This window comes from Anolis sagrei, chromosome 10, assembly GCF_037176765.1.
Source record: "Anolis sagrei isolate rAnoSag1 chromosome 10, rAnoSag1.mat, whole genome shotgun sequence".
Lineage (NCBI taxonomy): Eukaryota > Metazoa > Chordata > Lepidosauria > Squamata > Dactyloidae > Anolis > Anolis sagrei.
Window position 1 is genome coordinate 11,391,463 of NC_090030.1, and position 17,418 is coordinate 11,408,880.

Sequence of the window (17,418 nt, forward strand, 5' to 3'; positions counted from 1 at the left end):
GAATGTGTTTTCCTTGCTCTGCACCTAAGTGGATTAGACAGACTTTTTCTCCCGAGGCATTTCTGTACAGCCAAGGTAATCTAAGTCGCCTACCTATATTTAGGATGTTTCCAGATTGGAGGCTCTTCACCGGACCAGAACGGTGGTGCGATGCTATCTTTCCGACCTTTATAGTGGCTTCGTAGGAAGGCAAAAATGTGGGGAAATGAGGGAGGAGGATGGATAGAGGTCAGCAGCACCCCTTGCCACCCCATTGAATTCCCCTTAATGTAGGGCATGGGAACAATAAAAGCCTCCTCTGGAAACACTCTTAATCTAGCTCTCTCTATATATTTGTATTAGTCTTATCTTATCGTGAGCTGTCACAAGAAAAGGCGGAAGCATTTTATGGACTCTTGTATGTATCGATTCAAATTGAAGATGCAGGGTGCGACGCGCCCTCCGTCGAATTCCATTTCTTGCCATTGTACAGTAACTGGAAATGCATAGAGAGACTTTTTTATATTTCTGAATGTTGTACTTTTTAACTCCTTGCAAGCTTGGTAATACACTATCTAAATGTCTTTTAAAAACCAAAATACTGGCTCTGTGTGTGGTGAAATTTTCCGAATCCAACCGGTCGCCAAAATGAAGGGAGAGTAAACATCGCTGCGAGAATTAAACACTGAGCAATGAGTGGGTGGGAATCCATGCTGGGCAATTGGACTTCCTAAGAGACTTTATATCAGTGTTTCTCAACCCACAACGCCTTAATACAGCTCCTCACGTTGTGGTGACCCCCAATCACAAAATTATTTTCGTTGCTACTTCATAACTGTCATTTTGCTCCTGTTATGAATCATCATGTAAATATCTGATATGTAGGATGGATTTTCATTCACTAGACCACATTTGGCACAAATACCCGATACACCCAAATTTAAATACTGGTGGGGTTTGTGGAGGGGGTTTGAGTTTGTAATTTGGGAGTTGTAGTTGCTAACATTTATAGTTAACCTACAACCAAAGAGCATTCTGAACACCAACGATGGAATTGAACCAATCTGGGCACACAGAACTCCCATGAACAACAGAAAATACTGGAAGGGTTCAGTGGGCATTGACCTTGAGTTTTGGAGCTGTAGTTCACCTACATCCAGAGAGTACTGTGGACTCAAACAATGAAGGATCTGGATCAAACTTGGCATGAATACTCAAAATGCCCAAATGTGAACACTGGTGGAGTTTGGGGGAAAATAGACCTTGACATTCGGGAGTTGTAGTTGCTGGGATTTATAGTTCACCTACAATCTGAACCCCACCAATGATAGAATTTGGGCCAAACTTCCCACACAGAACTCCCATGCCTTGAGGGGACTCGCTCGCATTAGCCTCCCTCCAGCCTCACGTGCTCTCCCTCGCCCACAAATGCGCACCATGCTGCCATGTACTGAGAATGCCTGCTCTCCCCTCCCAACTTGAAGTCTCGGCCCTCCCCTTGGCTGAGAGGCCAGCCAATCACAGCAGAGGATGGATTTTGGTGGAAGGATTTGCCATCTGTTTCCAAAAAGGAAGAGAAGGAAAGGAAGAGATCTTCAGCCTTCTCTGCCAAAGGGGTTTCTAAGACCATCAGAAATATATGTTTTCTGTTGGTCTTTGGCGACCCCTCTGAAACCCCCTCGCAACCCTCCCAGGGTCCCGACTCCCAGGTTGAGAAACACTGCCTTATACGGTCCTATTTAATCGTAGGGCTGTCTCTTGCTTTACAGAATTTATTGTTGGAGTCTGAGTTGATGGATTAATTGGTTAATTGACTGAATGCTCACAGACACTTACACAGAAACAATGCTTCTGAAGAGAAAGAACTGTGGACACATAGTACAATGTTTCAATGAAGTTCTCTCATCAATATGTTCTTTTAGGGACTGGTTGACAATTGGGGAGAAGAAGAACCAGAATAAGGAGAGGAAGAAGACGACGAAAACCAATAAGATCGAAACCAAATGTTTTGTTAACAATGTTAATGGGTTAAACTCGCCAACAAAGAGAAGAAAGATATTTAATCAAATCAAAAAAGGAAAATACTGCATAGTAGCATTACAAGAAACTCGTTTTCACATTTTGAGTCAATGCAGGCCTTATCATAGATAATTAGCATAGCTGGACTGGGTACTTTGCCCTCTCCTCTCATTATGTTTTTCTGCTGAAAATCCCTTTCTCTCATACACAATCTTTGCTGTATAAACAAACTATGAAAAGTCCTGCTGTAAAGATATTACTTAAGGGATGGAGACTGTTTATGTATAAAGGATTGAGGAGCACCTCACACTGACCTGCCAACTCTTATATGAGGTTCAACCTCCCAGAAATGATATTAGTGCAAATGATACAAAGGCACAAGTGGGAGTTCCCTCTCTCTTTTTGGCACCAATATTTGTGAACTACTTTCCACACAATTGCAAAGAAGCAACATAAATGCAGCAGTCACTTTATATACATTTTTAATCTTCTACCAAATGGCCGAGACTCTTGTAACCAACCAAATGTAGTTGAACTCTGACTCCCAGCATTCCACATCATTGGCTGGGGCTACAGAAAGGTGCCATCCAACAGGATCTGGAGAGCCACACAATTCCCATTCCTGCTCTGCCCCAGGGATTTGGGGGTTTTGCAGATGGAGTGGGAGCAGAATCATTCTGCGAACCACACCAGGTCCATATCTCTTTACCAAAGACAGACCACCCTTGGCATCCCGTCATGCACCCTCATTTAGTGGCAGACTTAATTTTGTGGATGGCGTATGGGCTGGACTCCTTGGGTATCCAGATTTCCTCTCCCTTGTGGCTTCTCTGCTCTGCTGCTCCTTCCAGGGCCGCAGTCAGCTCTGGCCCAAAGATGTTGTTGGAGTTATGGTAGAGGTGGGTGAGGTGGCGGAAGGAAGCGTCGGAGGAGCTGTCGTCGCGAGTCTCTTCCTCCGGCTCATCCTGCAACTTGGTTCGCTCCATCTCCAAGCTGTCGCTTGGCTTGGTGGCCTTGAAGACCTCCTTTAAATCCTGCAGGAAGGCCACTTTGGGCACAAAGAGGAGGAGGAGGAGCACCAGCCCCGCAGAGACCCCACACAGGAAATAAAAGCCAACTTTCTCTGGAACTCCTGGAAAAGAGAAAAAATGGTACACAGACAAAAATAACTCCTTGTGTCTAGTAACATCTCCAACTAGATCAGAAGTCCAACTCATTTGCAGTCCTTGTAGGATCAAGCTGAAGAGGGAAGTTTTCTTCAGCCTCTTTCTGCATCAAAGTATAGTATGCTATCACTAGGGTTATCCTATGCCTTTTCATACTAAAGTAAAGGTAAAGGTTTCCCTTGACATTAAGTCCAGTCGTTTCCAACTCTGAGGGTTGGTGCTCATCTCCATTTCTAAGCCAAAGAGGCAGTGTTATCCATAGACACCTCCAAGGTCATGTGGCCAGCATGACTGCATGGAGCGCTGTTACCTTCCCGCTGAATCAGTACTTATTGATCTATTTATTTATTTATTTATTTGATGCACTTATTAACCGCCATTCTCAGCCCATAAGGGCGACTCATGGCGGTGTACAGTACACATAAAAGACAATTACAAAAAGCCAGTTTCAACAACATATAGACTATACAACAACTACAGACTACACTAAAAATCCGCTTCGTCTCTTAGTGGAATCATAGCCAGTCTCATATTCCTTGTTCCATTCCAGTTCTCATAACCATATTGTTAGCACTTAATTAATTAAATGCCCTCTCGAAAAGCCACGTCTTAAGGCTTTTTCGAAAGGACATGAGGGAGGGCGCCTGTCTGATGTGTGCAGGGAGAGTGTTCCATAGCCGGGGGGCCACCACCGAGAAGGCCCTCTCCCTCGTCCCCGCCAGCCGTGCCTGTGAGGCAGGCGGGACCGAGAGAAGGGCCTCCCCAGACGATCTCAAGGTCCTCGTGGGCTCGTAGGCCAAGATGCGGTCGGAAAGGTATTTTGGGCCGGAACCGTTTAGGGCTTTGTAGGCCAAAACCAGCACCTTGAATTGGGTCCGGTAGCAAATCGGCAGCCAGTGGAGCTGGGACAACAAGGGCGTTGTGTGCTCCCTGCCACCCGCTCCAGTTAGTAACATGGCTGCCGCGCGCTGAACCAGCTGAAGCTTCCGGGCCGTCTTCAAGGGCAGCCCCACGTAGAGCGCGTTGCAGTAGTCCAGGCGGGATGTGACAAGAGCGTGTACCACCGTGGCCACCGTGGTCTACTCCTGTTTTGGTCCCAAAGAGCCTGTTACTCCCAGCCTCCCACCACTGTCCATCCCACACGACCAGGGAAATCGCACATACCCCACATATGACCAAAAGTTTCCAGAGAACTAGTAAATATCATCAGATTTTCCTGGAGCTTGTGCAGCCTTGGCCCGGTGTACCAGCCACCTGCAGCAAACAAGGGGACACAGCAAGGTCTTACTGGCAAGGGTTCAGAAGGCAACAGAAAGGCATCCCTCCTTTGGGAAATGTAAGCTGAGCCCATGTTCCACAAGTAGAAGGCCAGACAGGTCCAAGCCCTAGCATTTCCAAGAGGACTGGGAAATTGTGTTTATTTATTCATTTATTTATTTATTTACTATATTTATATCCCACCTTTCTCGACCTCAAGGGGGACTCAAAGTGGCTTGCAGCATAGGCAATAATTCAATGCCTTAAAAACAATATACATCCAATATACAATCTATATAAATAAAAATGTAATGTTCATTTGTGGGATTAACATAACTCAAAACCCACTGGGTGAATTGACACCAATTTGGACACAATACATCTATCAGGCCAGTGAGTGATCATCACTCATAAAAACACTGAAAAACACAGCAAAAGAGACTTAAAAAGCCAAAAAACAAAAAATACATTACAACGCATGCGCAAAACCACATATATACACATATACATAAATATATACAGACATATATGCATATACATACACACAAAACATGCACACACAGAAAGGGGGAAGGAAGGAAGGAAGGAGGGAAGGAGAGAAGGAGGGAAAGAAGGATGGAAGGAGAGAAGGAAGGAAAGAAAGGTAGAGAAGGAAGGAAAGAGAGAAGGAAATAAAAAAGTGAAAAAAGGAAGGAAAGACAGAGGGAGGGAAGGAGAGAAGGAACGAAAGAGAGAAAGAGGGATGGAAGGAAGGAAGGCAGGAAAGAGACAAGGAAGGATGGAACCAAAGAGCAAAGGAAGTGAGGAAAGAAACAGGTAGAGAAGGAGGAAAGAAGAAGGGAAGGAAAAAGAGGGAGGGAAGAAAAGAGAGAAAGAAAGAAAGAGAGAGAGAGAGAGAGAAAGAGGGAAGGTTGGACACAGCAACGCATGGCGGGTACAGCTAGTTATGTTATACAAACATGTTATACCTTTTGCCTGATTTACTAGTAAAAATGAATGGGAAGGACTTAAAATATGTTTTAAGGGTTCTGAGAAACTGAGCTTGCAAACAGGATACATTATTATTATTATTATTATTATTATTATTATTATTGGTATATTTATTTATACCCCGCTTTATCTCTCCTGAAGGAGACTCACAGCAGCTTAACATAAAAGCATTAGCACACAATTTAAAATATACAAATATGCAAACATTAAATCAGAATTAAATATAAACATTAAAAGCCACAGCAACCTTCTGACTTGATCTTAAAAACCTTCAGTTAAGTCTTCCTTACCCGAAATGCTTGAGACCAAATGTTTCACAGATTTTGGAACACTTGTATTTGTATGTGTGTGTGTTGAGTGATTTCAGCTCTGCTAAAATTGTGGGTTCGGGGCCCAGAGTGTCAAGCTCCCAAAGGATTGAATGAGACACAGGTTGAAGGCAAAATCAGAGGCATTTAGTCACCTTGGCCAATGTGAATGTCACTGGAGTCTGTGCTCCAAAGACTGACATACCTCAATGCAAACATATAGAAACATTTATAGGACCCTGACAGCAGTTTGAAACAAAGAACTTCTCCTGCTCTGAGTGTCCATTGGTCCAGATCCCAGCCAACTAGGCTAGGATCTGCAGGCTGGCTGCTGGGAAGCACTGTCCGCCGTTGCTGATTAGTCTCTAGGTTTGGAGGGGAAATTAATCAACTACAGAGAGTTGCTACCAGTCAGTGAAGATGCACTGAGCAAATAACATATTGGTGGATGATAAAGCATATAGTTTTGAAGGTCAATGTTAGAAGGAGTGCTTGCCTAAACCCACCCAGCCACAGACAATCTTTGTGAGACGTTATCCAGCGAATTCCCATTCCAGAAATTTGCCAATGATTGAGGCAGAGGCATTTACCATGTGTGTAATCCGAGATGGCAAACGGGTCTTCCTGGGAGTCACGTCCCACTTCTTCAAGCAACTTCCTTGGCACTGAAAGGGAAACGGAGAAATATCAGCCTGCAAAGATACAGAATGGGGAACGCATGGGTACAGAGCAGTAGGTGTGAAAAAGATTTTGGATGCCTCATGGACAACAAGTTAAACATGAGCCAAAAATGTGATGTGGTGGCCAAAAAAGTCAATGGGATTTTGGCCTATATCAATCAATAGGAGTCTAGTGTCTAGATCCAGGAAAGTCATGCGACCCATGCTCTATTCTGCTTTGGTTAGGCCACACCTGGAATATTGTGTCCAATTCTGGGCACCGCAATAGAAGGGAGATGTTGACAAGCTGGAATGTGTCCAGAGGAGGGAGACTAAAATGATCACGCATCTGGAGAACAAGCCCTATGAGGAGTGGGCATGTTTAGCCTGAAGAGCTGGGCATATTTAGCCTGAAGAAGAGAAGGCTGAGAGGAGACATGATAGTGATGTATAAATATGTGAGGGGAAGTCATAGGGAGGAGGGAGCAAGCTTGTTTTCTGTTGACCTGGAGACTTGGATGCAATGGAGCAATGGCTTCAAACTTCAAGAAAAGAGATTCCACCTGAAAAGTAGGAAGAACTTGCTGATTGTGAGAGCTGTTCAGCAGTGCAACTCTCTGCCCTGGAGTGTGGTGGAGGCTCCTTCTTTGGAGGCTTTTAAACAGAGGCTGGATGGCTATCTGTCGGGGGTGTTTTGAATGCGATTTTCCTGATTCCTGGCAGAATAGGGTTGGACTGGATGGCCCATGAGATCTCTTCCAATCTAGGATTCTGTGATTCCATCTTGTTGTGAGGAAGATTGGAGATGTGCTTCTACCTTCCATTGTTAGGCTGTTAGGAATTGTGGGAGCTGAAGTCCAAAACACCTGGAGGGCCGAAGCTCGTCAATGCCTGGGTTAAACTATGTACTTACCACAAGTGTAGGAGACTCTCAGCTGCTTCTTCATACCAGGAAAGCAGGGGTCACCAAAGGTGGACTTATTTGCAAGGATAGTACAGTTCTGCTTCCTGTGGCATCTCCGGGAGACTCTCCTTAAGGCATCTGGAGCCACGCACTCTACGGCATAGATAGAAGAAAGTCAGCCAAAGAGAAGGAAGGGGAAGGTTCTCCATCTTCAGTAATGTGCACAGTTCACCAAGTGTGGTCTCTTCCTCTTTCATGATTGTAGTGGAGAGATATCATTTTTATTACCACCCTAAGTAAGCTTGGGATTTGTAGTTTGGTGGGTCATTACAGCCAGCAGAGAATGCTGGTAAGAATGTGGTAACAAAGTGGTATAATTGTGTCAAACACAAGCAACGCTGGTGAGAAAGCGGGAAGAGGAAGCTAACCTTTCTCCCAGTCAGAGATGAGCACTGCCTGCAGAAGCCGGAAATGAAAGGAGAAGCCTCTGCCTTTGTGTTTGTGTGTCTCATTGTATATGATTGTAAGGGCACTGAATGTTTGCCTATGTATGCAAATGCTGCAGTCTGCTCTGAGTCCCCTTGGGGAGAAGGATGGAATATAAATAAAATGTATTATTATTATTATTATTATTATTATTATTATTATTATTGGGTTGTTGTAGGCTTTTTCGGGCTATCTGGCCATAGTCTAGAGGCATTCTCTCCTGACGTTTCACTTGCATCTATGGCAAGCATCCTCAGAGGTAGCTTGCCATAGATGCAGGCGAAACGTCAGGAGAGAATGCCTCTAGACTATGGCCATATAGCCCGAAAAAAACATACAACAACCCAGTGATTCCGGCCATGAAAGCTTTCGACAATTCATTATTATTATTATTATTATTATTATTATTATTATTATTATTGCAATTGGATAAGGAGTTGAACTGGTAGATACTGATTATTATAGTTTTAAGTGGTTTTATATGGGTTTTTATTTTGTGATTTTAACTGTTTTTAATTGATATGTATGTATATATGTTGTGGCATATAATTTTGCCAATTTGTACGCCGCCCTGAGTTGCCTTTGAGCTGAAAAGGGTGGGATAAAAATGCAATAAATACATACATAAAAAATAAAAATAAATAAATAATAGCAGCAATAGGTGTTCATAAACATCAATTAGAGCAGATTTACAAAAGTGGGAGTCATTATACAAAAGACAAAACTCCCCTCTTCCTCCCCGGGAGAACAACCAAACCCCACAATCGCTAGGGCCTCACCTGGTGAGCCCCAGACCTCTCATTTCCCTAACATACATACCTATGTCCGCTCCTGTCCCATTCAGAGAATTACATTCCAGCTTCCCTCGCAAAGGCTTCCCATAGACGGCAGAGTAGATGGCCAGGACAGATTGGTTTCGGCACTGCAGCCTCAGTTTCTCATCTTCACATACTGTCTTCAAACGGTGGTTGGCTGGGAAGGAACACAAGGTTTCACTCTCTTTGTGTGAGTGTCAGCACCTTACCATTGCAACCCTATGTTTATTTTTATTAAAACTATAATTAATCCACATTTTTAGTATAAATCCACATATCGTATATACTCGAGTATAAGCCAGAGTTTTCAGCCCTTTTAAAAAACCAAGAAAGCCCTCCTCGGCTTATAGTCGAATCAAAGTTATTTATTATTTATTATTATGATTATTATTTTATTACATTTATTATTTTACTCTATTTACTACTATTATTATTACATTTACATTATTTTACTCTATTTATTATTAAAATAATGAAAATGTAATAATAATAATAAATAGAGTAAAATAATGAAAATGTAATAATAATAATAAATAGAGTAAAATAATACATGTAATAATAATAACAGAGTAAAATAATAAATAACCTTGAATCGAGTATAAGCCGAGGGCGACTTTTTCAGCCTAAAAAAAGGGCTGGAAAACTAGGCTTGTACTCAAGTATATACAGTAAATAAAATGTATTATTACTATTATTACTATTATTATTATTGCAGCAATAGGTGTTCCTACACATCAATTAGAGCAGATTGATTAAAACTATAATTAATCCACATTTTTAGTATAAATCCACATACCGTATATACTCGAGTATAAGCCAGAGTTTTCAGCCCTTTTTTGAAACTGAGAAAGCCCTCCTCGGCTTATACTTGAGTCATAGTTATTATTATTTGACTGGGTTGTTATTATTATTTTATTACATTTATTATTTTTTACTCTATTTATTACTATTATTATTACATTTACATTATTTTACTCAATTATTTTAATTTTTATTACATTTATTATTTTACTCTATTTATTATTAGAGTAAAATAATTAAAAATGTATTTATTTATTTACGGTATTTACATTCCACCCTTCTCACTCCACAGGGGACTCAGGGTGGATTACAATGTACACATATATGGCAAACATTCAATGCCAAAGACATACAACAGACATAGACAGACAATCAGAGCCTATTTAACTTTTCTGGCCGCCAGGGGAGCTGTCGCTTTTATCATCCATCTACGACACCGATGAAGTACTTCCGCATTCTCCACCTGCTTTGCTGGAGTGCTTTGCTAGAGTCTTTTTTATGGCCTCGTAAATTATTTAAATTAGCCTCTCCACACATAGGTGGTACCTAATTTTCCTACTTGACAGATGCAACTGTCTTTCGGGTTGCAAAGGTCAACAACAAGCTACACAATTGGTCGGAAGCTCACTCCGACCCGGACTGGCTTCGAACTCATGACCTTTTTGTCAGACTCATAAGTGATCTTAATGCAGCTGACACTCAGCCAGCTGCGCCACAGTCCTGGTGCAATAAAAATGATAATAAATAGAGTAAAATAATAAATGTAATAATGTATTGTCGAAGGCTTTCATGGCCGGAATCACTGGGTTGTTGTAGGTTTTTTCAGGCTATATGGCCATGGTCTAGAGGCATTCTCTCCTGACGTTTCACCTGCATCTATGGCAAGCATCCTTAGAGGTAGTGAGGTCTGTTGGAACTAGGAAAATTGGGTTTAAATACCTTTGGAATGAGACAAAGCACTCTTGTCTGCTGGAGCTAGGTGTGAATGTTTCAACTGACCACCTTGATTAGCATATAATGACCTGACAGTGCCAGGAGCAAACTTTTGTTGAGAGGTGATTAGATGTCCTTGTTTGCTTCCTCTGTTGTTGTGTTGTTGTAAAATTACTCTAATTACTCTGCTCTAAAATTACAACAGCACAACAACAGAGAGGAAAAAAACAAGGATATCTAATCACCTCTCAACAAAAGTTTGCTCTAGGCACTGTCAGGCCATTATATGCTAATCAAGGTGGCCAGTTGAAACATTCACACCTAGCTCCAACAGACAAGAGTCCTTTGTCCCACCCTGGTCATTCCACAGGTATATAAACCCTTTTTCCTAGTTCCAACAGACTTCACTACCTCTGAAGATGCTTGCCATAGATGCAGGCGAAACGTCAGGAGAAAATGCCTTTAGAACATGGCCATATAGCCCGAAGAAACCTACCACTATTATTATTACATTTACATTATTTTACTCAATTTTTATTTTTATTACATTTATTATTTAACTCTATTTATTATTAGAGTAAAATAATGAAAATATAATAATGATGATAATAAATAGAGTAAAATAATAATAATAATAATAATAATAATAATAATAGAGTAAAATAATAAATAACCCTGACTCACGAGGGTGACTTTTTCAGCCTAAAAAAAGGCTTGTACTCAAGTATATACAGTAAATAAAATAGGTTCTTGTGGGTTTTTTCGGGCTATAGAGCCATGTTCTAGAGGCATTTCTCCTGACGTTTCGCCTGCATCTATGGCAAGCATCCTCAGAGGTAGAGGATGCTTGCCATAGATGCAGGCGAAACGTCAGGAGAAATGCCTCTAGAACATGGCTCTATAGCCCGAAAAAACCCACAAGAACCTAGTGATTCCAGCCATGAAAGCCTTCGACAATACAGTAAATAAAATATATTATTATTATTATTATTATTATTATTATTATTATTATTATTGCAGCAATAGGTGTTCCTACACATCAATTAGAGCAGATTTACATAAGTGAGGGGTCAATACAAAAAAGTCCCTATTTCTTCTATCTGCAAGCTCTTATACGCAGGTATACAAATATGGCATCTATTGCTGATTTCAGAACCATAATTGGGAAAAGATATTTCCCCAGGTGTTATTTCCTTTGGAATTCCGGTTAGGGAGGTTATTCAAGAAGAAATCTTTCCCAACTCCTGCTCAAAATTGCAGTCGGCTCACTCTGGATGTGATCATTGTCAAGCAGGGCAAACAAGACAGGCTGCTGTGGCTTTCACCTCTCCATCTCCTCCCAGATTGCCAGAGAGTTGTCACTCATTCCCTAGATGGACATGTTCAAAGAAAGATCAGCATGTACTGCCATTGCCAAAGCGCTTGAGTCTTTGGAGTGTCTTGAGTTGACTGACCTGGTCGACACTTGTATGAAACCACCAAGTACTTGTGGGTTCCTGGACAAGGGTCGGGTCCGAACACCCGGCTGTGGACAGAGAAATGGCACCATCGCTGGTCCTGACACTCGTCCATCATTTTCTGGGGGAAACAAGCAGGCTCAGTAAGGCTTAAGGCAGTGGCTCTCAACCTTCCTAATGCCCCGACCCCTTAATACTCTTCCTCATGTTATGGTGACCCCCATCCATAAAATTAGTTTCATTGCTACTTCATATTTGTCATTTTGCTGCTGTTATAAATAGTAATGTAAATATCTGATATGCAGGATGTATTTTATTCACTGGACCAAATTTGGTACAAATACCCAATACGCCCAAATTTGAATAATGGTGGGGTTGGGGGAGGGTATTGATTTTGTCCTGTGGGAGTTGTAGTTGCTGGGATGTATAGTTCACCTACAATCAAAGAGCATTCTGAACTCCACCAATGATGGCATTGAATTAAACTTGGCACACAAAACTCCCATGACCAACAGAAAATCCTGGAAGGGTTTGGTGGGCATTGACCTTGAGTTTTGGGAGTTGTACATCAAGAGAGCACTGTGGACTCCAACAATGATGGATCTGGACCAAACTTGGCACAAGCACTCAATACGCCCAAATATGAACACATATGGCATTTGGGGAAATAGACCTTGACATTTGGGAGTTGTAGTTACTGGGATTCACAGTTCACATACAATCAAAGAGCATGCTGAACCCCACAAATGACAGACCAAACTTGGCACAAGCACTCAATATGCCCAAATGTAAACACTGGTGGAGTTTGGGGGGAAATAGACCTTGACATTTGGGAGTTGTAGTTGCTGGGATTTATAGTTCATCTACAATCAAAGGGCATTCTGAACCCTACCAATGATTGAATTGGGCCAAACTTCCCACACAGAACCTCCATGACCAAGAGAAAATACTGTGTTTTCTGGTGGTCTTTGGTGACTCCTCTGACACCCCCTCATGACCCCTCCAGGGATCCCGACCCCCAGGTTGAGAAACACTGGCTTAAGGGATGTAGTGAAGTTTAACTGTTGTCTTTTTGGCTAGTGAAGTTGATCCCTTTAAGTCAACTTGACAACGAACAATAAGAACACCCAAATGCATCGAATCAGCTAACCGCTAGGTGGCATCATGCCCTTTGAGAAAGTCATGGAAAGTTTGCTTTCTTATTTTCCTGGCCTCTTTGGCTGGATCTACAATATCCCAGGATCTTATCCCAGATTATCTGTTTATCCCAGATGATCTGGCAGTGTAGACTCATTTTATTTATTTATTTATTTATTTATTTATTTACGGCATTTATATACTGCCCTTCTCACCCCGAAGTGGAGTCAGAGTGGCTTACAAGATATATATACACACAATATATTATATTATTAGCATAGTACAATATCAGTATTATATATTACTATATTGTGCTATACTGTAATATTATTAATAATATTACATGTAATATAAAATATATAATTATAATATATTATTAGAATTAGTACTATATTGTATTACATTATAATATTATAAATATTATATTTATATACAATATATTATATTGCATTATTATATTATTTAGTTCAAAGCATATAATCTGGGATCAGATCCTGGGTTATAGGTCAGTGTAGATCTAGCCTTAGACTGCTCCACCTTGCCAACATGACACACAGACTAATTTATGTGGCTTGACAGTTCCGTGGTTGTTGCATTTGCAAAAAGGTGCATTGTGTTTAATAATAATAACAATGTAATAATAATGATGATGATGATGATGATGATGTAATAATGTAAGAAGAAGAAGAGCAATAAGAAGAACAAGAACAAGCCATTCGAACCAACGCCATCAAAGCAGAATTGAAAAGTCGACAACAGATCCCAAATTAGACTCTGCAAGGAAGCAGACAGACTACAAGCAGAGGCATAACACTGTTGCTCAGATGATTCATTGGAACTTGTGCCACAAACACCATCTGCCTGCGACAAAGAACTGGTGGGATCAGAAGCCGGAAAGGGTTACAAAGAATGAACACGTCAAGCTACTCTGGGACTTCCGAATTCAGACAGACTGAGTTTTGGAGCACAATACTCCTGACCTCACAATTGTGTTAAAAAACGAAGTATGGATCGTTGATGTCACAATCCCAAGTGACAGCAGGATTGAAGAGAAACAACTGGAAAAGCTGACACGATATGAGGATTTAAAGATTGAACTGCAAAGACTCTGGCAGAAATCAGTCAAGGTGGTCCCAGTGATGATTGGCACACTGGGTGCAGTGCCTAAAGACCTTGGCCTGCACTTAAACACAATCAGTGCTGACAAGATTACCATCTGTCCACTGCAGAAGGTCACCTTACTGGGATCTGGACGCATTATTCGCCGATACATCACACAGTCCTAAACACTTGAGAAGTGTCCGACGTGTGATCCAATTCAACAGCCAGCAGAGTGTCTGCTGTGGACTCATCTTGTTGTGTTTAAAATAATAATAATAATAATAATAATAATAATAATAATAATAATAACAACAACAACAACTTTATTTATATCCCGCCACCATCTCCCCAAAGGGACTTGGGGCGGCTAACATGAGACCAAGCCCAACAATTATAACAAGGCAAAAAGAATACAAGTATATAGTCATACAACAACAACAACAACAACAATAACAACAGCAACAACAACAACTTTATTTCTACCCCGCCACCATCTCCCCAAGGGGACTCGTGGCGGCTAACATGAAGCCTACAATTACAACAAGGCAAAAAGAATACAAGTATATAGTCATACAACAACAACAACAACAACAACAACTTTATTTATACCCCGCCACCATCTCCCCAAGGGGACTCGTGGCAGCTAACATGAAGCCAAACCCTACAATTACAACAAGGCAAAAAGAATACAAACATATAGTCATACAATAATACATGAAATAAAATACAATAAAAGATATCAAAAGAAAAAATACAAAATAAACACAGGATATAACATTAGAAAATACAGAAAAATTGAGCTGAATGGGCAGGGCTGAATAAAAGGATAGGATTATGTATCTGGTGGGGGTTCAGATGGGACAAACAATGGGGTTTAATTTCACTGAGGGGTGAGATAAAGTGCATTGCGGGGTTGTAATGAGTTGGTCAAGTTGTTCATTCCTTGAAGGCACACCAGAACTGCCAGGTTTTTAGACTCAATCAGTGAGGTGCCAGCTATGGTTCTTGTGGGCTGATGAGACCCAAGTCTTGCAGACACCCACCAGAATAGCCCTTTCTAAACCGACACCCTCCAGCTTCGTTGGACTACAACTTGCCTCATTCCCAGCCTTTAATGTGAACGCAGCAAGTTGACACATTTCTCCAATATCTATTGGTAAGTCTACAAGACCATACTGGCTGTAACCATAAAACATCATTCCTAAGCTTTGGAAAAGAGTCCCCCTTGATGCTCTCCGCAACCTGAACTTGAGGGTCTCGTACCTGCCGCACTGTGGCAGACGCACACTCGGTGCTTTCCAAAGAGAAGTCCCCTGAGGTGGGGCAAAGGTTTTGACTGGGCACCCGGCGCCCATAGAAAGCAGAGAGGATGGCGATGGAGGTCCTATGGGGACAAATGATGGTCAGCTGCTTCCCATCGCAAGCGTGTGCGGTCTGGTTCTTCAAAACCTTCTGTAAGTAACCTGGGATGGGGAACAAAGCAAAGGGGCTTCAGCAGACTGAGAAGACAATAACATTAGGCCTTATCAATTTGGTACATTTCCATTTACACCAGGATCTTTCCAGGCATGTTGTGCATCATCTCTACTCAGTCCAAATTACTCTTAGAAGTGAAATTAGGAAGCAGATCTGAATCCAAGGTAGGCTTGGCAGATCTAGATTTTTAGCCAGCTGTCCACTAGAATCATAGATGGAAGAGATCTCATGGGCCATCCAGTCCAACCCCATTCTGCCAGCATTCAAAGCACCCCTGACAGATGGCCATCTAACCTCTATTTAAAAGTCTCCAAAGATGGAGGCTCCACCACAGTTCAGGGCAGAGAGTTCCACTGCTGAACAGTTATCACAGTGAGGAATTTCTTCCTAATGAAGTTCAGGTGGAATCTCCTTTCCTATAGTTTGAAGCCATTGTTCCAGGCATGTAGCCGCTTCAGCCCCCCCCCCCCCCCAAATTCTCATGGTGGCCCGCGAAAAGGCCTTACTGGTACATTATTTAAACTGTTATGTTTATTCATATCATGATCATAGAATCAAAGAGTTGGAAGAGACCTCATGGGCCATCCAGTCCAACCCCCTGCCAAGAAGCAGGAATATTGCATGCAAATCACCCCTGACAGATGGCCATCCAGCCTCTGTTTAAATCTGATCTGATCACCATGCTCAATATAACCCATATGCATGGGGTTATTGGGGTAACAATACAAAAGGTTTGCTAGGGTAGACCCTCTTTCACTCAGAGTCAGCCCCCCCCCCCCCCCGAAACAAACTCAGCCCCTCCCCCCCCCCCATCCGAAACAAAATCCTGGCTATGGGCCTGCATTGTTCCATTGCATCCTAGTCTTCAGGGCAGCAGAAAACAAGCTTGCTCCCTCCTTCCGATGCCTTCCCCTTACACCTTGATCCGTGGACCTCATCATGTTTCCTCTCAGCCTTCTCTTCTGCAGACTAAACATGACCAGCTCTTTAAGCCGCTCCTCAGTGGGCTTGTTCTCAAGACCCTTGATAATTTCCTCAATAAAGCTGTTTTTCAATTTGCACCTGAGTCTCTTATGTAAATGTTGATACTGAGACTTTGAGGAGCATTTCCCATCAGAGACATCAGTCATAATAGAAGAGATGCTAAACCAGAGCTTCACTCCCTCCAGTTTTACATCAGTTTGTATCCAAACTCACCTGAAAACTCAGGCGCTGCCTCCAGCAAAGCTGAAAAATAGAAGAAACCCACTGCCGTTTCAGCAATCCAAAGCCAACTCAGCAACTGAGATCCAGGCATTGCATCTTCCACTGAATCGTAGTATTCCTGCTATTGCCTTGGTCCCAGTGTTGCTCTCACTCCAAACTCATTCGTATTTCTCATCTCTTTCTGCTGCTGGAACTCAAACACTCCTATTGTCCATTAACAATGAGTTGGTTCTTTGTGTTGCCGGCAGTGAGTGTGTGCCTGTGTGGTGTGTTAACCGAAAGAGGTCCGACACTCCACTCAGTGCCAGCCTTACGCATCTTAATGCCTGAATACAACACATCAAAATAATTCACATCCATCTCTTTGTGAAGGTCTTTTTCAGTTTGTAAGTTGGAAGTTGGCATACAAAATTGTGTTTTCCTGAAAGCTGCCACCCAAAACACACTAACATTGAGATATTGACAAGCTGGAATGTGTCCAGAGGATGGCGACTAAAATGATCAAGGGTCTGGAGAACAAGTCCTATGAGGAGCGGCTTAAAGAGCTGGGCATGTTTGGCCTGAAGAAGAGAAGGCTGAAGGGAGACATGATAGCCATGTATAAATATGTGAGAAGAAGCCACAGGGAGGAGGGAGCAAACTTGTTTTCTGCTTCCCTGGAGACTAGGACGCAATGGAACAATGGCTTCAAACTACAAGAGAGGAGATTCCATCTGAACATTTG

General features: G+C 42.0%; 1 protein-coding gene across 2 annotated transcripts; it reads right to left on the reverse strand.

Moving 5' to 3' along the window:
• Positions 1-2,021: 2,021 nt before the first annotated feature.
• LOC132763012 (protein eva-1 homolog C-like) lies at positions 2,022-16,967 on the reverse strand. 2 transcript variants are annotated; one of them, XM_060756321.2, is made up of 8 exons: positions 16,686-16,967; positions 15,276-15,475; positions 11,772-11,895; positions 8,588-8,740; positions 7,292-7,435; positions 6,310-6,384; positions 4,329-4,418; positions 2,022-3,130 (listed from the first exon to the last, which is right to left on the reverse strand). In XM_060756321.2, exons 1-8 carry the CDS (start codon positions 16,783-16,785, stop codon positions 2,745-2,747), a joined length of 1,272 nt encoding a protein of 423 aa, XP_060612304.2. In that variant the 5' UTR covers positions 16,786-16,967; the 3' UTR covers positions 2,022-2,744. The 2 variants fall into 2 exon arrangements, with proteins under 2 accessions (XP_060612304.2, XP_060612305.2); XM_060756322.2 differs by lacking the exon at positions 4,329-4,418 and having other exon boundaries at positions 16,686-16,966.
• Positions 16,968-17,418: the final 451 nt, after the last annotated feature.